The sequence below is a fragment of the Eubalaena glacialis genome, chromosome 1 (genome assembly GCF_028564815.1).
Source record: "Eubalaena glacialis isolate mEubGla1 chromosome 1, mEubGla1.1.hap2.+ XY, whole genome shotgun sequence".
NCBI lineage: Eukaryota > Metazoa > Chordata > Mammalia > Artiodactyla > Balaenidae > Eubalaena > Eubalaena glacialis.
Genome location: NC_083716.1, coordinates 81132373 through 81148682, shown reverse-complemented (window position 1 = coordinate 81148682; position 16310 = coordinate 81132373). Strand labels below are relative to the sequence as shown.

The window sequence follows — 16310 nt, the reverse complement described above, 5'->3', positions numbered from 1 at the left end:
GTATTTTTAACTCAATCTTCCCAAGTTTTCCAAATCTTGTTTAGATCTGTCTGCAGTTCTATATTCTAATTATTCTTTATGTATCCATTATACAATATCCTTTGGATTCACTGTTTCTATGATTCGTTTTGAAGGGTGAGTTTAACAGAAGTTTCTAAGTTTCTTGGTGATTGTCAGAGGTTAACCTACATCTGTTACTGCTAATTCGATGAAATAATGATTAATAAATGGTTCACCTCAGGAACAGCTGAGAGAATGCTTTTGTGCATCGCCCCAGAGTCAACGGGAATAAACATGTCAAAAGGGAATAAAGCACCCTTTAGTCTTTTTTTCTCTGTTCTTTTGCAAGGTTATAGTTTCATAGCCTAACTTACTGATATGTTATAAAATCATCATCATGTTCATCAACATGAGGTTTCAGTAACCTGAACATTGATAAAATACAATATTAATAAAATAAAATCATCATATGTAACAAAGAAACACTTTAACAAAGTCGTAGTAGATATCGCAATAAAGATCAGTGCTTTATTTTATTACTTCTTTTTGTGATGTAAACATATTTTAATTTATAGGTAAGAAGGTGTTTTACCCTGTGGTGTTTAGTCTTTACAACCCTGCCATTGTTTATGCCAATCTGGATGTGCCCCCGCCTGTGGAACAGCAGCTGGTAAGACTCTTACTGTCGGTTATGAAAAGTCTCAGAGATCCTTGCCTGGTTCCTTTATGTTTGTTTCACAAGCAGAAAACATAGTTTCAATTAAAAACTGTAGTTACTATGAACACATTTTCATAGTGTACCCCCTCCATAACATGTGATTCTGGCAGGGGGTTGGGGGGTGGGCAGAAAAGTTTAGGCTACAGAGAAAAATTCAGGTTCTAGATTGTGAAAATTGTACGGTCATTTCTACCAACTTATTTTTAGTAATACTAAAAATAAATTTTAATTTTAGAAACCTTACTAACTGGAAATTAAAACTACTAAATAAATAAGAAGGAATAATATACTATGGGAAATTACTTAGAAAGTCTTGGAATGGGAATGCCATATATCAGAACTTATAGTTATTGACAAAGTTATAAAAGTTTTGAAAAAAATTTAAATAAACTTATGTGGAATGATTTAGATTTACAGAAAAGTTGGAAAGATAGTATAGAGAGTTCCTGTACTTCACCCAGTTTCCCCTATTGTTTACATCTTACATAGCCATGGTTCATTTGTCAAAATTAAGAAATTAACATTGGTAAGTTACTGCTAACTACACTATAGATTTTATTAGGATTTCACCAGTTTTTCTACTACACCTCCTCTTTCTATTCCAGGATCCAGTCCAGGATACTATATTGCATTTAGCCTAATCTTTTATTGTTAACATTAAGAACAAAAAGGAAACAAATGAACTAAGAAGACAATTTAACATGTTTAAAAAGTGAAAAGTAACTCCAGGAAAGAAATAAAGGCGGAAATTAATGAACCAAAAATAATAGATTGACAAATATAGGAGCTTATTCTTTATGTGCAGAAAAAATGTAATCATAAAGTGGGCAGATTCAGGGTAAAAAAGAAAACACAAGATAGGAAATTAGAATAAGAAAACATTAAGAGAAATCTATTTCATGTAGTAAGTTTAAAAAATTCTAAATAAAAGGAAAGATTTGAGAGTTTATGAAATATTGCATGAACTAAATTCATGTAAAATTTTTTTTTTTGTACTTTTATTTTATTTTATTTTTGGCTGCACCACACAGCATGCGGGATCTTAGTTCCCTGACCAGGGATCAAACCCACGCCCCCTCCATTGGAAGCATGGAGTCTTAACCACTGGGCCACCAGGGAAGTCCCTCATGTTAATATTTTATAAAAGCTCATGTTAGTATTTTATAAATAAAAGAGATGGAAGCTCTGAAGAGATGAAGAGCAATTTAAAATACTAGAACAGTTATCAAACACTTAACCTGCAGATACATAGATATGTTTCACTGGTGAGTTTTTCCAAACTTTCAAAGAACAGGTAATATTAGTGCCATATGATCTACTTAATATATTTTAAGAGGCCAGCATTATCTTCATACCAACCCCTGGCAAAGCATGTATACATAAACATACACACACACACACACACACACACACACACACACACTTCTACCTTATCTGTAGGCCAGTATTACTTAGGAATATAGATACAAATGGGGTCAAAGTGGCAAACTGAGCATCTACATCTGCCTTATCTGACACCCTAAATCCTTTGTAGAAGTGAATTATTAAAAATAAAAAGGCATATTCATATTGGAGAATGAGAGAAGTGCCATTAGGAGATTTAAATTTTGAGAAATTTCTGTAAGATGACAATAGTTGTCATAGGATTGATTAATGGAGGAGAGAACAGTCTGGAACATATTCAGGACAACACCGAAGATGGAGCTGCCTTGCATCCTCTGAGCTCATAGAAGACAGGGAGTGGTAGAGTATCTGTGCTTCTCTGGGAGGTGTGCTGAACAGCAGGCATCACAGGCACTGACCTGCAGGCTGAGGCAGTGTGTGTGGTCCCTGGAGCTAGAAAGGCAGGGTAGGGTCGTAGGAATACTGAGTTGTAGGGTGGATAGGGAGCCCCAGACTCCAGAGGTGAGCTGTTGTTGGCACATTCTGCCCAAGACCACGTTTAGCCCCTCCTTCACTATTGCTGGAGATAGACCCCTGTAATCATAGCTAACAACCAGGGGTTTTTGAAACAAAAAGGAGTAGCAGCTAACCACAGCTAGCCAAACATTTGAGGGAAGCTAACACAATGAAAGAGGCACCAAATTTTAATAAATAGAAAAATTAACACATGAGAATATGAATACAGGTAGAAAACAACTTTAAATATATCTTTAAGGAAATTAGAGAAAATGTTAATTTCATAAAACTGTTTGTTGCTAAAAATAGAATCAGAACTTGGAAATTGTGACAATATAAAACTCAGTAAATGGGCTGAATAGCAGATGGTCACAGTTGAAATAGTTTATAAACTGGCAGACAGGCCAAGAGACAATGTGAGAGAAAAATTGAGATGTGGGAAATCAATTCAGAAGCTCCCAGATTGTTTAAAAGGAGTTCCAGAAGGGAAAGAAAAGAGAATAGAGAGGGGAGGAAATAGAAGAAAACTTCAAAGAACTAAGGAAAGATAAGTCTTCTGGCATTTGAGAACAGAAGTCAAGGGACAACCCTAATAGTTTCCAGAGATGCCAAAAATAGCAAAACCTAGCTTGTCTACAAAGGAATAATAGGTTGGCACTCACGGCCTTCGTGATAATATTGGTATTAGAAGATAATAAAATGATACCTTGAAAATTCTGAAGAAAAATAACTTCGATTATAGAATCCATATTTGACTTATTTGAGGGCAAAATAGACATTTTTGAACACTGAAGAACTCAGAGTTTATTTCTCACGGACCGTTTCTAATTCAGCAGAATGAGAATGAGCACATTGAAAGAGGAAGACCTGAGAATGAAACAGTGGTCAGGGGCTTCCCTGGTGGCGCGGTGGTTAAGAATCCACCTGCCAATGCACAGGACACGGGTTCGAGCCCTGGTCCAGGAAGATCCCACATGCCGCAGAGCAAGCCCGTGCACCACAACTACTGAGCCTGTGCTCTAGAGCCCGTGAGCCACAACTACTGAGCCCGAGTGCCACAACTACCGTAGCCCGTGCACCAAGAGCCCGTGCTCCCCAACAAGAGAAGCCACCGCAATGAGAAGCCTGTGCACCACAACGAAGGGTAGCCCCTGCTCGCCACAACTAGAGAAAAGCCTCTGCGCAGCAACAAAGACCCAGTGCAGCCAAAACATTTTATTTAAACTCAGCCAAAAAAATTTTTATTTAAAATAAAATAAATTTTTTTTAAAAAGTGGTCAACAACAGCAAGAACCTAGTAAAACTTTAGTTTCTTTAAATAGCTGTTGATGAAACACATAATAAAAAAGAAGTTAATAGCGATTTAGGATTAAAAAGTCAAAGGGTATATACATGGTATACATACATGTATGACCTAACTCTGTCCCAAGAGACCCAGAAGCAGTGACATCTTTAGAGTAAAAGGCATACCCAGCTCCCAGAACTTAGTGCTGGGACAGGAAATAGAGGAGCCTGGAGCATCTTGTAGCTCTAGAAAGTAAGGAAATATTCAAACAACAATAGGATGAGGGTATGCCAGAGGGACACAAGAGCCTGAAAGGGCTCCCAGTGGCAAAGCTGGAACAATTTGAGCAACAAAATAAATAGCCTAGTACTGGATTATAACACCAGCATAAAATAAATATCCATGAGTCCATACTGATATAAATAAATTTGTGAGTGAGTAAATAAGTAATAATAATGAATGAACTGGATAGATTGATAGGTTGATTAGATTAGATAGGGGGAAAAGAGACAGATCTTCCCTACCGAATTCTAAATAACTTGTAGATACTCCCTTTTCCAGAAGGTGGAGCTAGGTGACTCACTTCCAAAGAAACAAGTATGAAAAAAAAGAAAAACTAGTAGGTTTCAACAGAGAAACCTGGCAGACACCACCTTAAACCAAGTAATGAAGGTTAACATTACTAGTGTTGTCATGTACCCCCTCATATGATGTAACAAGAAAGGCACTTCACCCCTGTGGTCTTTCTTCCAAAAACCTATAACCCCAGCCTAATTATGAGAAAAACTTGAGACAAACCCAAATTGAGGGACATCCTATAAAATACCTGACCATTACTCCTCAAAACTGTCAAGATCATCAAAAACAAGACTGAGAAAATGTCACAGTTTCTCAGGAGACTAAGGAGACATAACACCAAATGCAATGTGGTCACCTGGACTGGATCCTAGAACAGAAAAAAGGACATTAAAGGAAAAACTGGTGGAATCCCAATAAAGTCTGCAGTTAGTTAATAGTAATATACCACTGTTGGTTTCTTAGTTTTGACAAATGTACCACAACGGTGTAAGATAATAACATTTAGGGGAAGCTAAAGCTACAAGAGAAGTATATGGGAACTATTTACTATGTGGCAACTTTTCTATAAATCTGAAATTATTTCAAAATAAAAAGTTTATTTATAAAAAATTTTACGTGGAAAAACAAACCAGAAGAAGTGCAAAATGGACTCAGCCTATGAGGGTGAAGAGCTAATATTCTTGTCTGGTTTGGGAGGATGTGGGCGAAGAATGATTTGAAAGTGGATTCATTCTAAGATGTTGTATAGAAAAATAAGTTTAAGAACTTCCACTTCAAATTGTAGTTTCACCAGTTTGTAACCATTGCAAGTTATTTAACCTTTCTAGGCTTCATTCTTCTCACTTAAAAAGCATAAGACAAAAGTTTGCTCTCCATAATGTTTAAAGTTGTATTAGAAGTAAATAGGAAATACACCAAATAGGAAAAAAATAGTTAAAAGGCATTTGATAGTAATTCACAGTAAACATATTTAAATAGACATTCTTACTAAGAATGCGTTAAAACAGCAGTGCGATACTTTTCTTCTGCTGTGAAATCGCTGTTTTTAAAAACAGCCATGTGAGTGAGGCTGGCAGGATAGGGGCTCCTCCGTCCCTGCCAGTGGTGTGGGAATACAGGCGAGCTTTCTGGGTCAGGAGTTTTCAAACAGGTTCATCCCTCTGATCCAATAATTTCCGCTCCCAGGAGTCTCTCCTGAGGAAATAATCAGAGGTGTAGAGTAGCAATATGCATAATATTGACAAGATTAAAAGCAAGCAAAACTGTAATAATAAAATGATAAATTGAATTATAGTATATACTGTGGTGAATGTTGTGTGTCAAGAGGAAAATGTTCATGAAATGGAAATAAATACAACAGCATAAACGTAGAGGTAAATGTGAAGTTAAAAAATGGTAAATGGTGTATATATATTTTAGATATTTTAATGCTATAATAGCTAGTGTTTTTATGTACCCTTTTGTTTGTGCAAGGTACTGTGCTGTTTTTTATACACGTTAACTCATTTAATCCTGTAACAACCTCTGAGGTGGGTGCTATTATTACCCCTATTTTACAGGTGAGGAGACAGCTGTGCGTGGATGAGTGCCCCTCCCCTAATGCACAGCTGGCCAGGATGGGGCCAGGAGCCCGGGCAGTGTGGCTTCGTAGTCTCCACTCTGTTATATTAATTCATCAAATAGTGAGCGTCCATTCTATGCCAGCCATTATTCACTGCTGGAACCCCAGCACGTAGAACCGTACAGACGTGATTGTTGTTCACAAGAATCTTTAGTCTGGTAGGAAAAGACAGAAAATAAAATCAATTAACAAATACCATGCAGATCATTAAAACAGGCTGCGTTGTGAAGAGTGATCAGGTGGTTTCTGTGTTGCGTTGGGTCAGAAAGGCCTCTCTGAGATGGGGCTGTTGGAGGGGCTTCCGAATGAAAGGAAGGAACCTGCTACACAGTGACTGGGGAAGGCAGTGCCAGGCAGAAAGACAGCTAGTGGATTTCCTAAGGTGGCTGGAGCGCAGGGGGCGAGCGGGCACAGAGCTGGGCCAGGTCATGTAGAGCTTGCTATACCCCTGTAAGAGGTTTGAATTTTATGTAAGTGTGATAGAAAGCCTTGGGAGTTTCGGTTCTGTGGAGAATGGATTGTGTGTGGCTCTAACTGCAAGTAGCCAGTTAGGCTTTTGCAGTAGACCAGGGGCGGTGCTGTGGCTTGGGTGAGGATGGTGATTGTGGAGAAAGGTTTGGGTGTGATTTAGAGACAGAACTTGCTGGTGGATTAGATGTGGGGAATGAGGGAAAGACAGGAGTGGCGAGAGGAGAGATCAGGACTTCAATGTGAGCATGGTAGGTGGGTGTTGGTTATCAGACGTCCAAGGGAAAGTGCCACGTTGCCAGGGGGATTCGTGAACCTGCCGTCTGTGAGCAGCTGAGGGCTGGAGATGTAGGTTGTGTGTGGATAGCTGCATCTCCCACATGCTTAGGAGAAAGAGTAAACTGCAATAAAATATTAACAATCAGGGATTGTAGACAATATGAGTTTCCTTCTACTTTCCTCAGTGAAAATGTGCTGATTTAAAAATCAAACAAAACCAATGACTCTTTTCCCCAAGTCTGATAATACTTGAAGAATTTTTAAAGAAACTAAAATTATTAATGAAGTCATAATATTTATAAAATCAGAATTGGCCTGGGGTAGAAATGTCAGAGTGGATGTTTTAATACTTTGCACCAGGATTATATATATTACATATTTTTTGACAAAGCAGATAAGAATACTAGAGCCTAATCTTGGTTTTGCCACAAAACTTATGCCTGTATAAATTTATTTATTCATTTAACAAGTATTTATTGAAAGACTGTCCTGTGCCTTGCATTGTTCTAGGTACTAGGGATATAGCAGTGAGCAAAATTAATAGCGAGCAGAATTAACAAAAAGTCCTGCCCTCAGGAAGAAGCCTTCCGCCCCCCACCAAATGTTAAAGGAAAATTTGTATTTCATTTATTAGCTCCTACTTGAGCCAAGTCCTCAGTACTGCCTGGTTCCTTCTGTTTTCTGGAGCGGTTCTCCCGTTCTGCACAGCAGCTTTTTCAGACTGTCCCACTCTTCTCCAAAGCTGCCTCCTCTGCAGACCTGTATATTCCCGTATTCCTGCTATCTGCAAGAATTTCCAATCTGTGGTTGCCCTGCAGATCACTGAAATTCATTGTGTGCAGAACCTAGCTCCACAGCATCCATCTCTGGGCTGGTCCTCCCCCGCCCCCAACCCCGTGCTCCTGCTCTTGTGGGGGAGGTACCATCACATACCCATTGTCAGGACAACAGTCTGCGGTCATCCTTGGGTGATCCTTCCATCTTATCCCCTGCTCCTGCCCATTGAGTCACTTGCTAACTTCTGTCAATTCTGTGTCCTAAATCTTTTCTACATCCATCAAATTTTTTTTCTTTCTGTACATACCATGACAGTCTATACCACCAGCTTCTTATCCCCAGATTATAACTGTTGCCTCTTAACCAGCCTCACAGCCTCCATTCTTGCCTTCTTACCTCTTCTCTCTCCTTATCTCTTCTCCCTTATCATCCAGAATGATCTTCCAAAAGCATCGTCTGATCACATTACTCCTTTTGCTCCTGCTCTTCAGAGAACCCCCATTACCATTAGGATAAAGCCCAAACCATGTGACCAGGCACACGTAGTTCTCTCTGATGTGGCCCTGCCGATCCCTCTAGGCCAGGGGTCAGCAGTCTGTGGCCTGCAGGCCAAATCCGGCCTGCTGCGTAGTTTTGAATGGCCCATGAGTTAAGAATGGTTGAAAAATATTTTTAAAAGGATATTTCATGGCACATGAAAATTATATGAAATTCGAATTTCGGTGGCCTTAAAGTTTTTTGGAACACAACGTGTTCATTTGATTATTTAATTGTTAATGACTGCTTTCACACTACAGTGACAGAGTTGAGTATTTGAGACAGAGATTCTATGTTCTGCAGAGCCTAAAATATTTACTGTCCAGTTCTCTATAAAAGTTTCCTGAGCCCTGCTCCACATTTGTGGGCACCTCTACTTCTGACCCCAGTGTTTAGTCCCACCATCTTTCACCCACAGTGCTCTCTTCCATCACAGGCCTTTGCGTAAACTGTTCCTTTGCCTGGAACTTTCTCCCAGCACATCTTTCACTTGACTAACTCCTACTTATCTCTCAGATCCCAGCTGTAACTTCATTTCTTGGAGGAAGCTGTCTCAGAATGCTGCAGCTTGGGTGAGGTGCCTGTCTCTCTCCTCTCTGTCACCCTCCTCACATCCATATCCTCATTTCCCTCCTTACCCAGCTCAGACTCCATGGTCAGCTGTTATCCACAGCCTCTTCTTTGCCATACACTCACCTCCTTCATCCCTCACTCCTTCCAGTGTTTTCTCTTAGAACCCTAAGCTGGTTAAGGGCAACTCTGTCAGCCAGGCCCCAGAGCAGCAGAATGTGGAGAGTGAGAGACACACAGTCCCACTACACGGCGTAGCTTTAAACATGACCACAGGCCTCAGGGGTCCCAGACTGCCCTGAAATCCTGTGCCTTACCCTAGCCCACCCACTCTTTGTCCTCCAAGCCCGCCACACTATCCTTCTCACGCCTCCCAGCAACCCTCACCACTCCTCACTCTCCACGTATCTGTTTCATTTAGAAAAGAGAAGCAGTTGGGTGTTTACTTCCTTATTCTCCTGTCATGAGATCCATCGGCCTCACTGGCTCTGTATCACATTCTCAGCCTCTCTCCAGTCCCAGTGGAGGAACTGCCACATTCCTTCATAAGGCCAGCTCATCCTTTTGTAGTGAACTACATGGAGCTCATCCCTCATGCCTAAACAAGGGCGCCCCTCAGCCATTCTTCACTCTCTCCTATCCTAACATTTTGCCTCTTCTAGATCATTGCCATAAGCCTACCAAAATACTATAATACCACTTAACGTTTGGAAAATGTCATAGCTGTTTCTTGACCTGAGGCCTCATTCTTCTTGCCCTTGTTTTCTGAGCTCTTGCCACAGTTGTTTCTTTACTGTTTGTCAAACACTCCAAGTGAACGCCTCCCTCAGAGCCATTGTACATGCTTCTGGAATGATCTCCACATATTTGCATAGCCCACTCCCTGATTTCTGTAGGGTCCCTGCTCAAACGTTACCTCCTCATGGAGGCCTTTTGTGGCCATTATATCTAAAATAGGCTTTCTGTCTTGCTCTCTGTTTAGCCTACGGCATCTTTCTTTATAGCATGTGTCACCACCTGAGACCTATATTTATTTATTGGTTATTTTCCCATCAAAACGGAGGCTCTGTGGTAGCAGGGATTTTGTCACCTCTGTTCCCTGCTGGGTCCCAGCTCCCAAAACCAAGTCCAACAGATTAAACACTTGTTGAATGTATGAATTTTAAAAGGAGGTTTATCAAGCTTCAACTTTTACTTCATTCTGCAAGCCCAGTGTCATCAAAGCCCTGATTTTCTTTTTCTTTCTCTGCTTGGACTTCAGTGGTGACCGCTCCATTTTAAAGCTGGTTTCCCTCATGGTGGGAAAGGACTGCAGCAGTTCCAAACTTCACATCTATACCCTACACCAGGGGTTGACAAACTTATTCTGTAAAGAGCCACATAGAAAATATTTTAGGTTTTGCGGCCCATACAGTCCCTGTTCCAACTATTTAACTCTGCCATTGTACCACAAAAATACCCATAGACAATTTGTAAACAAATGAGTGTGGCTTTGTTCCAATACAGCTATTTACAAAGCCAGGTGGGAGTTGCTTACTCCTGCCCTACACCATCCAAAGAGAGCAAGTGTCTTTTCTAGTAGCTCTCAGAAGAATGAGGGGGCTTTGTTTTCCAAAGTTCCCAATAGCCCTCCTGTTTTAGCATGTGGACCTGAACTTTGTCTAATGCCTAATCAGTTCCTAAGTGAGTAGGGTGAGACCGTCTCACTGAGGTAGCGTGCTCGCGGCCCAGTCTGACACTGCCAGTGGAAGGAGCGTCCCTGAAGCTCATGGGCTGCATGGGACCAGGTAATTACCAGGGCAAAACTGTACACAGTCAGGAAAGCGGTAGGGGAATGGATGCTGGCCAGGTACCAAATAAGGTCTACTGTGTAGAAGTGATCAGTGTATTACGGTATGTGCTTGTGCAACTGGTGTCCTCCTTAAGCAGAATGTAAGCCCCCTGAGGTCAGGCATCAAATTCTTTGATTATTAGTAACCTCAGCTTGCACCTTGTACAAGGCTTGAACAAATTAAATTGGAAGTAGAGAACAAAAGTATGGACACCAAGGGGGGACAGCAGGGTAGGGGGTGGGGCGGTGGTGGTGGGATAAATTGGGAGATTGAGATTGACATATACATACTAATTTGTGTAAAATACGTAACTAATAAGAACCTGCTGTATAAAAAAAGTAAAATAAAACAAAATTCATAAAACAAAACAACAAAAAAGTAGCAAGAATCCTATGCTCATGGGGATTACTGTATTTTTGTTGGTTTTTTTTTTTTTAAACATCTTTATTGAAGTATAATTTCTTTACAGTGGTGTGTTAGTTTCTGCTTTATAACAAAGTGAATCAGTTATTTTTGTTGGTTTTGTAGGGATTTAATAATATAAAGGCATCTGATCCATTATCAATCACATAAATGACAGGAAAAAGTATTATTTGGAAAATATTTTAATTTGTTTCATTGTTGATTGAAACTACTAGTTTTTGAGGGATTAAATTGAATTTTGTTTTTTAACCTTAAGGTTCACAAAAAAGATTCTGGCTTTTGGCGAGATTTTGGCTTTGGAATGACTTGTCAGTATCGATCAGATTTCCTGACCATTGGTAAGTACACGTTACATTTAAGGATAGGACTTTAGGTGTATACTGTAATATGGCATTTTTCTAAAAGGTCTCAGATCTAAATGTTTTCCTATTAAATTTTGAATGTCTGAGATTACCTGAAGAGTCTGGAAATATGAAAGGCAAAGTGAGCTTATAATTAGTGTCTTTGAATAGAAAAATGAGGTCATAATGATAAAATAAAATACCCATATTTGCAGTTGTTTCGAGTACTCTTACAAAAGATATGTACCTAGCTTTGGTGGTGTACTCATGAATTGTTACAGCTAGAAATAATGTTGGGTTATCTAGTCCAAGGGCTTTCATATTTTTTACTGGGAGAGGAAACCACCGTTTTCTTGAACATAATGCAAAATCCCAGTATTTAAAACAAATGGAAAAACGCCTACTCTTTCTAGCTCTGGTTGAAGTTGGAGTGGGGAACTTGGAATCACTGGCTTAGTCATCCACACCCCTAAAGCAAAATCCCAGTATTTAAAACAAATGGAAAAACGCCTACTCTTTCTAGCTCTGGTTGAAGTTGGAGTGGGGAACTTGGAATCACTGGCTTAGTCATCCACACCCCTAAACCAAAGCTAACCATGAAGAATCTCATCTAAGCTACCTGCCCCACTGTACCTTTAGTCTCACCCAGCAAAAATTAAAGCATCAGAGCCTAGTTTAGGGAAGCAGGCTGAAACCTGATTCATTCATCCCATGTCTCCTGATTCATTCAGGGGCTACCTTTCCACAGCGTATTTGAATATATGGTATATATATATTTTTAATAGAATATATTTTGTGTATTTTTTAGGTCCATCTTACCTTCATTTTTATAATCAGCCATTTGTTTTGGAAATTCCTACACCTTGTCTTTTTTTTTTTTTTTGGCCACGTTGGGTCTTCGTTGCTGTGCGTGGGCTTTCTCTAGTTGCAGCGAGGGGGGGCTACTCTTCATTGCGGTGTGCAGGCTTCTCATTGTGGTGGCTTCTCTTGTTGCGGAGCACGGGCTCTAGACGCGCAGGCTTCAGTAGTTGCAGCACACGGGCTCAGTAGTTGTGGCACACGGGCTTAGTTGCTCTGCGGCATGTGGGATCTTGACCAGGGCTCGAACCCATGTCCCCTGCATTGGCAGGCGGATTCTTAACCACTGCGCCAGCAGGGAAGTCCTCCACCTTGTCTTTTTATCTCTGAACAAATGATGGAAAATCAGCAAATAGTAATAAAAAAGACTATTACATGAAACTAATGCCTTTTTCCCTGATTTCTTGCTTAATAAAATAGTAAGGATACATCACTGCCTTCTGACCTCTGTTATTTCTCACTGCTCCTTTCTCATTGTTTTTTCCTTGTATTTCTATTAGATATATGTTGGAGCAGTTAATGGTGTCCCACATTTCTCTGAGACTGTTCGTTTTTCTTCATTCTTTTCCTCTTTTCTTTGTATTGCATAATCTCAATTGATCTATCTTCAGGTTCACTGATTCTTCTTTTGTTAGTTCAGATCTACTGTTGAGCTGCTCTAGTGAATTTTTCATTTGAGTTATTGTGCTTTTTAACTCCAGAATCTCATTTCTATCTCTTTATTAATATTCTCTTCTTGATGAGACATTGTCATCTTACTTTGTTACTTTTTTAAGCATGATTTCTTTTAATTCTTCAAACATATTTATAATGGTTGTTTTGAAATCTGCTAAAACTGACACCTGGGTGCTCTCTGTTTGTCAGCTAAAACTGACACCTGGGTGCTCTCAATTTCTGTTGCCTGCTTTTCTTTTGGTATATGGGTCACACTTTTCAGTATTCTTTCAATACTTTTTTGAAAACTGGACATTTTAGATAATATTTTGTGTTGATTCTAGATATTGACTCCCCCTGCCTCCAGGGCTTGTATTTTGTTTTGACTTTGCTTATTCATTTATTAATTGACTTGGCTTTACTATTTTAGTGAATTCTGTCTCCCCACCCTCTGCCTCCCAACAATATGAAGCTTCTCATGTCACTCATCAGGGCATGTGCACAGCCATCCTGGGATGACGTTGGATTTAGCGGGGCTCTCTTTGTCTGTCTCTTTCCATTCCTGTTGACGTCACTCCTACCTATTAGGCTGTGAGGCTGCACTAATTTGCTCGCTGATTTGACAGTGCTCTGGGACATAAATTGCTCCATAGTCTGAACCAATTAAATCAAACCCTTTTGCAGGGTAGTTTTTGAGGTTTGCTTGGACCCCAGGAGGGCTCTTCTTAGCTGTCTCTTTGCCTGCCTCGCTCTGGTAAACTGGCTGGCCTACATTTTAGCTTGTTCTAATGGGGCTACCAGCCTCCTCTTAATTGTTTACCACCAAATCTCCAGTATTTTCAAGAGCCCCCTTAGGCCTGAATTTCTGTACATTCTCTTTTAAATAAAGTCAGTTCCTTTGGGAAAAGCTCTGGAGCATTTGTTCTTATGGACTGCTGCTTCCCCTGAGAAAAAGCTCTGAGCCTCTGCTCCAGACCTGGGGGTGGAGATAGTGGCACACTTCTCTCAGAGGGACACCCCTGCTTTATGAGCAGGACATTAGGTGGGAGCAGAAGGGCCTACTCCCTCTTGGAGAGCCTCTACCCTATGAACGTGGGCTGGGCGACAAAGGGAGCCCCTGCCCTCTCAGTAGCGCTTGTTTGCAGTTTAGCCTCTTTCATTTGGAGCTTCTGTTCTTGTCCCTCTTTCCTGTCCTTCTGGTATTCCCATTATACATATGTTACACCTTTTGTAGTTGTCCCATAGTTCTTGGATATTCTGTTCTGTTTTTTCTTTTCTTCCCCTCCCCACCCCCCACCCCCAGTCTTCTTTCTCTTTGCTTTTCAGTCTTGGAAGTCTCTATTCACCTGTTCTCAAGTTCAGAGATTCTTTCCTCAGCCAAGTCCAGTCTACTAGTGAGCCCCTCAAAGGTATTCTTCATTTCTGTTACATTGCTTTTTATTTTTAGCATTTCTTTGTGATTCTTTCTTAGAATCTCTCTCTCTCTCTGCTTACATTACCCACCTGTTCTTGCATGTTGTCTGCTTTTTCCATTAGAGCACTTAGCGTATTAATTATAGTCGTTTTAAATTCACAGTCCTTTAGTTCCAACATCCCTGCCATATCTGAGTCTGGTTCTGATGTTTGCTCTTTCTCTTCTGATACTGACCAGGGTTCTTAGCCTTCCCCAATCAATAGAAATTGACTAGAGGCCAGACAAGAAATTCATGCAAGGCTTTATTGGGGCCCCTGCTGCAGCAGCGGGGAGTGAGAACAAACGACAGGTTCCCTTGCTTGCTCACTCGCTGAGGCAGGGCGAGCTTGTTCCTTATATGGGGTGAGGGTAGGCGTGTGTCCAGGGGTCGGGCCAGAGGGGTGGCTTAGGTCATTTGCCCACCCCTTTGTGGTGTTGTGTGCAGGGGGCATGCACAGTACCCTGCTTTTGCTCCTGACACCCAGTTTTTGCTCCAGGCTCTTTAGAAGTGGCAGTTGGGTTTTTCGGTCTTTTGTATCTTTCTATCCATAATTTGCCCCAACTGCGCATTCATGCAGTTATTTTTCGTCCCATACGGTTTCTTTGTATTTTGTTGCTCGAGGAGAGGTGTGTCCAGGTGTAAGCACTGCAGCACTGCAGCAAAGGGTCCCGGGTCCCAGCCTGTCTCACTTCAAACTGTTTTTTTGACTTTTAGTTTGCCTAATTTTTTTCTTCATAGCTGAACATGATGTACTGGGTAAAGGAAACTGCAGTAAATAGGCCTTTAGTGATGGTAAGGTGTGGGAGAAGAGTAAGTATTCTGTAGTCCTATGATAAGGTCTCAGTCCGTCTTTAGTGAGCCTGTGAGCCTGGACCATGAACTTCACAATCGTTTCACAAACACAGCCCCCAATCTTAGGTGGGACAGGATGGCTAGAGTGGGCTGGAGTTGGGTATATCCCTTCCCCCAGATAGGTTAGACTCTGGTAAAATAGTTTTTCCTGAGCACAGGCCTTATTAAGAAGAACAAAATGCCCTGGCATATTTTAGAATGGTTACTTTCCTCCTCCTTCTGAAAGCGCTAGGGGATTTTTCTCAAGTCTTCACTGTGAGAACCTGGTAGACCTAGAGGTAAAACTCACAAAAGTGTGCAGGCCTCTCTGGAATTTTCAACTCTTAGACTTTTCCACTGAGCCTCTAGCAATTCATCAGTTACAGTTCAGATTTTCCTACCCCAGTACTGGTTCCCCTGGAGACTTCTACTGGTCCATTTCTTCCCTAATAGTTGTGATTCTGTCTTACCCACCTATCTGTCTCTTCACAGTTTGCCCTGTGACTTTATTTCTCCGAGGGATCTGAAAAGAGTTGTTGAGTTTTCAGTTTGTTCAACTTTTTACTTGTTGTCAGGATGGAGTGATGACTTCTAAGGTCTGTAGATGCTGGACCAGAAACCGGAAGTCCTCTGTTTATTTTCACTATCTGTACCGTCTCCAATATTTGAGGAGCTTATTCGTATCTACAAGGAAGAAAAGCCAAGATATAATCAGACATAGCATTTAGTAAAGCTGTGACTATTTAAAGTAATATTTTTCAGAGATCTCAGGATTATTGTTATCCTATGAGAGTGAAATTAAGTGACATAGAATTTGACAAAAGACATAATTTGGAAACCTAGCTTTTAATTAAAGAATTAATTTTTTTCTCCATTTTTAAGAATCTTTTCTAGCTTTTCAAAAAACTCAAAATAGTTTGTATTCCCCTTGCTTCTTTAAAGTTAGTTCAGCTTAAACCAATTTGAAAATAGTGTGAACTCTATCTCCCTTGCTCTAAGTAAGGCTCTAAGTGACATTTACATTGCCAGGTCTACTTGATTCTCTTTAAGTTCTTAATTGAGCAGCACACACTTGACCATTTCTTTCTCAAGATGCTTTCCTCACTTCACTACTGTGATAGCACATTCTCCAGAATTTTCTCCTTCTTCTGGGGCCACCTCTCAGTCTCTTTTGCTGACTTGTC

At 40.5% G+C, this 16310-nt stretch overlaps 1 protein-coding gene across 3 annotated transcripts in view; it reads left to right on the top strand.

Annotated features, from left to right (window-relative positions):
• CSGALNACT2 (chondroitin sulfate N-acetylgalactosaminyltransferase 2) overlaps positions 1-16310 on the top strand; it is a 46376-nt gene that overhangs the window by 27812 nt on the left and 2254 nt on the right. For 2 of the 3 annotated variants that reach the window (XM_061198226.1, XM_061198233.1), the window contains 2 exons: positions 576-670; positions 11245-11326. In XM_061198226.1, the coding sequence (XP_061054209.1) occupies positions 576-670; positions 11245-11326 (177 nt within the window). The remainder of the gene's footprint in view (positions 1-575; positions 671-11244; positions 11327-16310) is intronic. The other variant, XM_061198230.1, reaches the window with a different exon arrangement.